At 39.1% G+C, this 10768-nt stretch overlaps 1 protein-coding gene across 14 annotated transcripts in view; it reads right to left on the bottom strand.

Moving 5' to 3' along the window:
* The window catches only part of ABLIM1 (actin binding LIM protein 1), a 119043-nt gene that overhangs the window by 24516 nt on the left and 83759 nt on the right, over positions 1 to 10768 (bottom strand). For all 14 annotated transcript variants that reach the window (XM_009325928.1, XM_009325921.1, XM_009325922.1 and 11 more), the window contains one exon: positions 9578 to 9707. In XM_009325928.1, the coding sequence (XP_009324203.1) occupies positions 9578 to 9707 (130 nt within the window). The remainder of the gene's footprint in view (positions 1 to 9577; positions 9708 to 10768) is intronic.

Genomic DNA, 10768 nt, shown 5'->3' with positions numbered 1-10768 from the left:
TAACTCTCTGGTAGGAAATTTTTGATATAGCAAAATAATTTGTAAAGCAATGCAGCCCATCTGGTGGCTGCACCCGTATCATTGGTTCCACCCCAAGTCTCTGTCAACACCAAATTTGGCTCTGGTGACAATACTTCACCACTGCTGATTTAGCAAATCTGAATCTAATGTCTGAAAACTTAAATTCCATTTTGCGCACAGTTTGTTCCATTTGTAGGATTACTCTTACCAGGACTATTTCTTTGCCTCCTAACAATCCACCACAGCAATCCAACGGCCCTAAAAGTTCCCGTGTCTGTCAGGGCGAGGGGTCGTTGCAGAACCAGGCTGGTTGATCCCCAAGCATCAAGACCTAACAGCCAGATATCCAAACATATGACTGTGTGCGTACCATAAAATAATGTTGCTGCCTTTTACTTTGTGCCATTCTTCACACTAGTGCAAACTCGCACAAGCAGAAACTGTCCACATGGGTGTTTATTTTACATGGGTGTGAGTGACCACAATGGTGAAAAGTAGGGGAGCATCAAACCCCTTCTATTTTTCAGGTATGCACAAGGGCTTAAAAAAAACCCTAGAAAAGCTGATTAACAATGCAAGAAAAAAAAAGGGGGGGAGGGATAAGTACAGAAGGGCTATAAAACACAAGAAAAAAGAAACTGCAGGCTTCATTTCAGCTACAGGTTTCCTATGTCCCGTTAGAGGACCCAAAACCTTTGACTCAGCACACTTCTTATTTATATATTTGGGGGGAAGGGGAGGGAAAGTAAGTTTTCTTTACACAAAAGTTCCTCTTCTACTTGAACAATCTAAAAGGCACCAGAAGGGAGAAAAAAAAATGCTCTTTACGAACCTCGCTGAGAGAGATGTACCACAGAGGCCTCTCCCAGTATAAAAGTTAATCCATCTGCACATAAATATTTTGAAAATTACATGCACAGTTCAGGGGGCTTGGCTGTACAAGATTTTTCCAGAAGAATGCATGTGGAAAATTTTGTATTTACCACTTGGATATTTCAGTCCTGAATGACTTAATGTACGTGATATCCCCCAAACATGATGTTCCTTCAACCACATGAGTTGATGGTGGCTTTCTATTTTGGGTACAGCAATGCTGAGCTTTTGGCCAGGTAAGTGCTAGGTTTACTAACTCTGAAAAGCAGTATGAACGATTATTTAAAATAATATTGTCATATCTCAATATATGGTCCTTTACTTGGCAATTCCAATATTGTGTTCTATTTGTCCAGCCTTTGAAATACTGTGATGGTGAAACACCTAACTTGGTTAAGCCGATTTTACTCATGTCTTTTGTTTCTATTGAGAAATGATGAGTTACTTTTCAGCAAAATCATTGTTTTATAGGGAAAAAAACATCAGTATTGAGATGGCCTCAAGAGATAATTAAGTCTAAAATTTATAACCTTTATAGAGACATGTCATTCTGCCTTTCTGCTTCCATTAGCAAGTAGTATATTCAATGAAAGAGAAGAATCAAAAGGGATTTATTGACCTGTGGACTGTCATAACAGAGGAGTCACAAGTACATTTCACCTGTTGGGAATTGGTAGTCAAAATGCGGGCACGTTCAATTTACAATGCCTCTATCACCAACACTACAAATACAGGGAAGAAACTCTTCTTATTCCCACCTCTTTATCTCAACTAGACACAACTAAGTATGCTCACATTCATAAATGTACACTAGCTAATCTTGTACCTGGTACACGGATAATTTGTTTATAGAGAACCGGTAATGTATAATGCATACAGTACAAGGTAGACAATTAGCATGGTATCATCCTGCACGTGTTGCTTTACAGATGTCTGTTGGCTTGTATTTCCTGGGGTTCCTGTGCAGGCTCTCTCCTCCTAATGACTCCTACTAGGACTGACAAATAACTCTCCTTTACACTTTCTAGGATGGCAGTCTCATTACCTCCAACCACTGCAGGAGGGAATGGTACATCTACTTAGATTCTCATTAGATCATCCCTGAGGAGCCCACTCTAATAACAAGGCTTAAGTGCTATAAAATCACCCACAATTTATGAAAGCAGTGCCAACATCTGTGAAACGTGCATATGCACACAGGAAAGCCGAGCTGCTAGCCCGCCTGTACCTGCCTCCCAGGGCCTCATGGCCGGCCTGCCTGCAGCTTTACATAAAAGTAGGGGCTGTGCATGCTCTGAATTTGGGTTCCTTGCTGTGCCTGCACAGGAAAGTCTCTCTTACTATCTCAGATATGCCATAACTAGTGTTAACTCCACAAAGCAACAAGAGCACTCCAGTTGGCCAACACTGTAGGAAAAACTAGTTCCCGCACCCCTGGCATGAAGCTGCACATGTGTGTGTGTAGGTGGGTGGGGGATGTTAAGAGATAACGGAGTTAATATAAAAATCAATCACTTGAGCACAGCAGCCTCAGAAGTGAAATTCAGAGGGTTTTTTTTCTTTCATTCTGTTTGCTCCATCAGGTAGTTCCCATTTTCTATAGCTCGATTTGTTAAGCAGGTTCCTCTAGCAGTCAGGAATATAATTGCTTGCCTATACACAGCAGTGTAATGTAGGTTCCTGCTGCCTTCTGAAGTGTTCACCACTGGGCTCACTGTGTGATTCACAAGCTAAGTTTACAGAATCAGGCCAAAAAACCCATATGCAACCAACACTGAGCCTTCTGTCAACTTGCAAGCAACACTGAGCCTTCTGTCAACTTGCAATTTAGTTGCTCTACTTCTGAATAGACATAGGAAAAAGAGCTCAATGGCACCTGAAACCCTACGTCCTATTCAGGTTTTGTCAAACTATCATTCATCATCTTGTCCAAATGTGTAGCCCTTATTGCCCGCACAAAACCGAAAGTCATGAAACAGCCAAAGCACGGCTGTTTTCCAGAGCAGAGCTTTCAGCTGAATCCACAAAACCCTGGAAATAGTTATCACACACAGAGAGCATTTGATTTCAGAGACCTGCCTCAGGGAAGGAAAGCAGGAACCTGTGAAAACCAAGGCCCAAATTCACTATGAAGGTGGGTAGATTCCTTATGGGAAGGTCTGTGAGCAGAGAAATACACATTACTTTGGAGCTCTTTTTACGTGGAAACCTTACGGGGGCTTTGCAATATTCTTGAATGCCTCTGAAAAATTCTAGGCATGCGAGATGAAATCCTGGCTCTCAATGAGAGTTTTGTCTGATTTCAGTAGGATCAGGGTTTCTTTCATTCATGCACTTGTTTTGATTCTTTCATAGCAAAGACAGTACTTTATTGAGACAAGACAAAATTCAATGGAGAGTCCAAATGAGATTAAATGAAGTCTAAGCTGATGCATATCAGCTCGTTCAACATATATGTTACACCAACAAACTCTCACTAAGACTTTCTGAGGCATATTTAGCCCCTTCGTTCCTCAAAGTGCTTTACATTTGGCATTGTCTACAAGGCTTGAGCATTACACTTGTTTAAGCGTTATGTTGTATGAAAACACACTGAAACTGGTCTAAATGTCTACTTTTCTGGCTTGATGATACAAAATAACACAGGCATAATGTGTCGTATGCCACTTTCATTATCATTATGCTGTTTGGAAATATTTCCCCCTTTACCAAAGCAGTTTTGTTATGGCCCATATTTTCTGACTCCTAAAGGACAAAAAAACCCAAAACTATAGCTTTATGAAATTTTTCTTACAAAGTTACACCAAGTTCACCTTCCTGCTAAAAGTACAAGTAGCTTTGAGAAAGGCTGACCAAGTAAAAAGGAGATCACATGATGCCTCTTCTTTGAATCACTGCAAATGTATCTATCACATCTGATTAACCCTCGCAGTGCTATAGTTCTCATTTCAGACATATTCACAAGGGTCTGATTCCCTAGTAGACACAGAAATGCTACTCTCAAGGTAAAATAATGCAGCTCTTTAAATTTTGAAAACAGACACCTAGAATACCCAAGGCAAACCCCTACGGATAAGAGTATCGGGGAGCTGCATTAGATGCAGCCAGTGCCAGAATAATCTCCCTTTTCTGCCTCACAAAGGTAAAAAGGGGGTACTTGGACACATGTGGTATGCAAGGAGGACAAATGAAGAACCATGTGGAAACCCAGACCAACCTCATCAGTTGGTAACAAAATACCTATTTATGAGCATGAAGTAGTGAAGAGGACACACGACATAGTGCAACTGGACTTCACTCAACACTACTCAAATGTTAAAAAAAACCCCCACACAACCCCCCCCAGATTATATACTGGGCAAACTATATTATCTCTTCCTATGAAAATGCTTACACCTACATGTTGTAATAGTGGAGAGGTTTATTTAACAAAAATATTACCAGTCCCTATCATCTTGTCTTTCTTTAAGTGCATGTGCACTGTTAGTACATATATGCATATATACACTATGTGTATTTTCAGAGTATATCTGATTAAGAACTATCTTCCTTCCTATTCCTTTTACAGGACAAGCCAGAGCTTGCTCTGACTTAGGGAACATTATGAACATTTGTTCATCTAATGTTTTGTGTGCACTTTGTTGATCACTTAATGTGCTGGAAAAATTACAAAGGTCTTCAGGCCTTTTGACCGTTTGTACCTTTCAATGTTTTGTAGTAATGGGAAGACAAAAACTTTTCCTAAGCTGTTTCAATAGCTACTTATCTTCACCTTAAACAAGTCAGAGAAATAATGATGATTTTTATCTAATTTAAGTGTAACATTGGATCTTATTGTATCTTTGCCTGCTATATGGGAGAACGTTCTGTCACCACACAGGTACATAGACACTGAACAAATCACTACCAAATCCTTCCATTTGATAGTGTTAATACATTAACAGCCGTAACTTTGTCACTATGAGATTTGCAATTATTTGATGGTGCTTCTGCAGTGTTTCTTATGTCACCCATCCTGCTGGGACTGTGGACCTACCAATTCAATTCCCTGCAGATCTTATTCAAGTACCTAACGTCTCTACTTAGCTCTTTTAGCTGCAGCATCTCTTTCTGCTGTCCTAGCCATCCATTCTAACATCCACTGGAACAGTCAAATCCTCTTCAGAGTCACTGCTCTTCCCAGCATGTACAGATGGACAACATCACATAGAAGCATGGCTTATGTTTGGCTACACTGTTCACTGAGAAAACTGTTGCTCATGTTCTTTATTGACTACTACTCTTCCAGTCTGCATGTCATCAGGGAACTCTGCAATACTATTTCATGTTTTCTTCCAGATCATTACCAAAAATACCCCAAATTACTTTATCTGTGTACATTTTATGAATGTCTGAATTTGGCTCAATGCTCTGAGGGAACTTGGCTTGCAGTGTTGAACTGAAACACAAAAGTGCATTTTTGGGTTTTTTGAGTAGTCGCCTTCCTCCACAGGGAGAAAAAACAAGAAGAAATGAAAAATATGCCGATATTCCCGCCACATTAACCTAGGCACGAAACCTAGGTCACCTTAAGAAGGTGCTTCTTTCTCTCAACCAACTATTAAAAGACTACTCTTTCAATTCAGCCACGTGAATTACAAGATGTGGGTACCTGCTACTTGCCCCTTCTCAAGTGCACCACATCGTCAGATGGTGTACACTGTCACAGTGATATGAACTTGAGCTTTCAGGAGCTTTGCTGGGTTACAACACATAAATCCTGTCCAGGCCCAAGACCTTTATGTAAAATTTTCAGAAAATTGTGGATTCTTACAATGTCTTACGTGACATATCTGATAAGAACCATACCCACCCCTTTGTCTACAGTGCTTGTAATCCCACTTGGCCTTTTGTACCGATAACTGAGATACATACCTAATTTACACGCCAGGTAATTCTTTGAAATCTGAAAACAATAGGCATGGATTTCCAATAGTTCTTCTGATTTATCTGTTGAAGAAGCTATTTTCTCAACAGAAAAAGAATGAAAATGCCACTTTAGAGTGTGAGCATTAATTTGGAATTACAGCAAAGAAATGTTGAAATTGCACGGATTATGAATTAACTGCATGCTGAAATGAGCAGTGTATCTATTTTTAAGGGTCCCAATCTTTTAAGTTTGAGGTTTTTTTTTATAGTGACATAATAGGAAAGTTGAAAGTGCATATTAACAAAAATCATCTAAGAAAAGGCAAGAGTAAAATTAGTAATGGTGATCTGAATGCTTGAAGAGCTATAAAGTTGAGATCTATTAGCATTTCTTGAAAGTTCATGGCAACAACTTCCTTGCAACTGTTTTTGATTTTCTCCAGTTTATGATTAACTACATTAATCAGTGGTGCCAGAATAGAACCTATGTTCAACTTACTCACTGCCTCTTTCTGAGCTCTTGCAGGTGATCTAAGCTATGATCTTCTCCCCCAACAGAAGAGACAGCACAGCCAGAGAGTGCTCCAATAGAAAGAAAAATAAAACCACATTCACAGAAAGCAAGAAACAAAACTAAAAGCTTATTGAACTGAATGAGCTCCTTGAAGGGACACAATGAAAGAACAACCCTCCCCAAAATCTAACCATGGAAAATAACAGATTGAAAAAAAGAGAAATGACCAGATCCTCAGGTAGTGTAAACCCCTGCAACTCCACTGCCTTCAGCAGAGTCTGTCGATTCTCACTAGTTGAGGAGAGGCCTAGAGATTTTAATTTTACTTTGTTGGGCACTAATTATTGCCAATGTGGTTAACAATGATTAACTTCCTTGTTGCCACTGATCTTTATATAATCTTTTTTTTTCCTTCTCCATATTTTTGATCACCTTGGTCTCATCCAGGCAGTATTTGTAGTCAATTTTTAAATGCATGTTTTAAGAATGTGGAAATAATAATTAAATTTGATATGCTAACTGCTGTAGTGATTGTTATGTACTGCTTTAGAAAGAAGCTAAATTAGGCACATATAGGTTCTAAATAGTAAGTGATAATGCTTTCCTGTATATTTCTAATAGGTAATCGCTTGATGACTCTTCAACTAGGGCCCTTAGAAATGACATATTTCCTCCGAAAAAAGGACATTATGTCTAGTCTAACGTAGTTTTAAGTGTAACGGCACATTTCGAGGCATGCTCAGCTATACAGCCAATGACAACCTTACGGAGATACACCTTATTAGCTTTGACAGAATGCTAATAAATCTCCAGCCTGGAGGGTACTCCCTGGGGAGGCCTGGCTCCTTACCTTTGACATGGGGGATGAAGTGGTGTCGGAAGGGGGAGTTGGGGCGGGAGTCATGGTGAGTGGAGCTGAGACTGCTAGTGCGCAGGTATGACAACCGCTGCACACCAGTAGAGAGCAGCTCTGCAGCAGCAGGGAATCGGGGGGCAGAACAAAATGAAAACAAAGAAAAACAATAAGAGAAAGGCAGGGAAGGAGGCTTCAAAGGAAGAAAAAAAAAGGCATTGAACAATTAGGATTCTGAAAAGAAGGAAGGAGAAAAAAAAAAGGTTAAAGACGTACCGAAGGGTTCATAAATGTTAAGACAAAATTACAGGAAGTATTAGAAGAGAGGCTCAGATTTGAACTGCATTACTAATTTGGCATAACATTTATTGGCTTAACGAGCTTCTGATCTATGCCTTGTTACCAAAAAGTAGCCTGCTACCAGCATGCAAACATCACAAACATTGACACTCAATTAGTTAAGAAAGCAGCTGTTTTGAAAAGTGCCTGACCAAAAAAATGTCAGTCAAGAGGCATACAAGCTGTTTTCTATTGTTTTAAGACATTCCAAAAATGCTGCCAACATCAGCTAGGGCACTGCAGGAGGAAAAGGCTGCAAACTTTTTCAAAACTTGTAGCACTCAAATTTTTGAAGAATCTTATGCTGACAACGTCAGCACAATGGTTCACTTCTCTCTCAAGGGCTAGCTGGGAGCCAAAGAAGTTATCTGGGGCCACTGGGTTTATTCAGAGAGAAATTATTCTTGCAAATAACGTGATGATAGGAAGTGCCATTAGGAGAAAAATGGTAAATATACATGTGCTATTATTCAACATGAGTAATTACTGTAGGAAAATTATAAAGTAGCATTAACAATTACCCCAAAGCAGGGTAGCAAAGATCAAAATGATAAATTCTACAGAATTACTTCTGTGTCATATGAGAAACAAACAGGTGAGCCAAAGATGAGATCATCTGAACAGAGGTAAGTTTGAACAAATATCTTCTCAGAAAATCCCTCAGGCTGCAAACTTTTGAAGATTTTACATTTGGATCCAAACTCTGGCTTGAGCCCATCTGCCCATCACAAGAGTTACATAAACAGAGATTGCTTCTGGGGAAGGTCTTCGACTGAACACAGACAGTAAAACTCAAACACAGTAAAGTCTGGAACAGGGCCTGGATTTGTTCATATCCCTGATACAACTGATACAAATGGAAAAATCCCCTCAGAATTGCCCAAATCAAGAGACAGAAGTTTGCAGCTTTTTCATGCTTTTAAGTCTCTTTCGGTTTCAACTGTAACGTCATCTTGAAACACAGTCACGTTGTCAGCACTAAGTATCAGACACAATTTGCTTCTGTCCCACCTCCCTTGGGTCCTTTAAATAAGGCATTCACTGACAGACACAATTAGCTGCTTTCAGCCCACCCCCACTAGGAAATGGCTACAGCATTCAAGTTCCACAGTGGTGGCTCTATTATAAAGCTTTAATTTTAAAAACGCAGCTCCTATTGTATATGCGCTTTTGGCATCCCAACTGTTCAGCTGTAATGACCAAGGAAGATGGAACTGCACGATTGTATCACTTAATTTAAAAAACAGATCACAAAGATCTAATTCATTACCATCAACAATAAAATCAGGCTTGAAAAGTATTCAATGAATAGCATTTAGAGGTAAATTTTTATGCAATTTGGGTGTGGATGAAAAGTTTATTTTCGTATCTTGCTTTTATATACACAACCAGTAATTTTGAATGCACTGGGAACCGGAATGAACTGTACGTTTTCTATATTGTACAGTGAACTTGTACATCACTCCTAAACCAGTAAATGAAGTTTGTGTTTTTTAAATGTTCCCAGGCAATTGCCTATGGCTTTAATTAAGAAATCTACTTTGCAAACCATGAGTCTATGTTTTAAAGAATTACTAGCAATTTGGAATATTTGGGGGTTTTGCTGCTGAATCCAAAATTCCACGCATCCATGGCTGCACCAAGATTTAAATGAATTGTTTTGTAGGAGGGAGGAATCCTACATTACTGACTTCTGTATAGTCAAGCCATAGCTTTTGTTTCCACTATCACTTTTGTGATACTTTTCCCAAATTCCAGAATTAAGTTTGTGACTCACTGCTGCAAATTTTTGCTCGCTTTCAGAAACATACAAAGTTTTAAAAAATAATTAATTAGAAACAAAACCAGAAGATCCATATTGATGATGTAAGAAACACTCATCAGCCTAGTGCAAAAGACTGCATCAATCAAGAACAAAAAAACAGGTAGAAAAGGAGATATTAAAATATGCAACGATTTTTCAATCCTAAATTTTCATTGCTAAAAGAAACAAATGCCTCGCTGCACCACTAGGTGACATAATAAAGAAACAATAGTTTTACATATACTTCTAATGCAGTTGCCCTTACCAGGTCTGTGGAAATGCTGTGGGGAACGTGACATGGTGGGTGTGTAGCTATGACGACTGTACACTGGAGAATTAATGGATCCCTGACTAGTAGACCTGTGAATCATGCGATCCCGAACATCTTGATAACCCTGCAAAATAGAAGCATTCTCTAATAAATGTAAACGAGTATTACACAGTTTTAGCAGCACTTAACTTTGATGGATCTGAAGACATCAGCAGAAGCTACTGAAATAACAATACCCCTTAAGCTTTCAACCTACTTCATTATTACTGTTTTCTAATGATCTGTTCCAAAGACTCCAATCCATTTTTATAGTCCGGGTCAGAGTTCAGTCTTGGAAGGTTCCAACTCCACCTGTAATTTCTATTAAATTCTATATATTCCTAGATTTGCCCACATTCCTGTGACTCCGTAAGGGAAGCTACATTCAGAATATGTCTGTACATTCAGAGTATGCAGCATACTGGATAAGATACATGAGTTAGCCTTCAGCTAGCTAACTTGGAGACCAGCAAGAGTTCAAGAGCTGCAGAACAGAGCTCTCTGTGGCTTAATTTGCCACGTGTCTCGACTAGCTACATCAAAAAGTATTTAGTATCAAAATTTGATTCCCTTTGTATCTGAAAACATGAAACCTTCTTGTATATAATTCAATTTACTTGGTTTCCTGGGGAAAAAAATCCAATTAAAAAAACAAACAAAACCCCTCAAAACAAACAAAAATCTGCCCCCACACCCCACCCCCACAACGCAAACTAAACCAGGACAAAAGGGATAGGACTGATGGTAATGCGTGAAGATTTATAAGAAATTTTATAGTCACTTTTTTAACATGTAGCAATCACTACAACTTTTACGGTGTAAATAAGCAACACTTCCCAGCCCCAAAATGATAATGCTTCTGCAATGGCACCTATTGTATCCTGACAAATGACTTCCCAAATGTTTCATGTTATTGTGATGTTCAAATTAACTCCTAGGGAAAAGCAAAACCAAACCAAACATAGTTATGTTTTCTTCAAGACAAAACTCCAAATGTTTTAGTAGCAAACATGGCTTATTATTTAGATGCTTAGAGCAGCATTTTAGCTCATGTAAATCATCCGGCTCCTGAGATCTGAGTCCACCTGTGCCACAAGAAAGACGAATGTAGAAGAAGTGACCTCTGCTGGACAAATGACTCTGCTT

This window comes from Pygoscelis adeliae, unplaced genomic scaffold (assembly GCF_000699105.1).
Source record: "Pygoscelis adeliae isolate BGI_AS28 unplaced genomic scaffold, ASM69910v1 Scaffold4, whole genome shotgun sequence".
Taxonomy (NCBI): Eukaryota; Metazoa; Chordata; class Aves; order Sphenisciformes; family Spheniscidae; genus Pygoscelis; species Pygoscelis adeliae.
The sequence above is the reverse complement of the archived record's forward strand: the minus strand, read 5'-3'. Positions and strand labels throughout refer to the sequence as shown.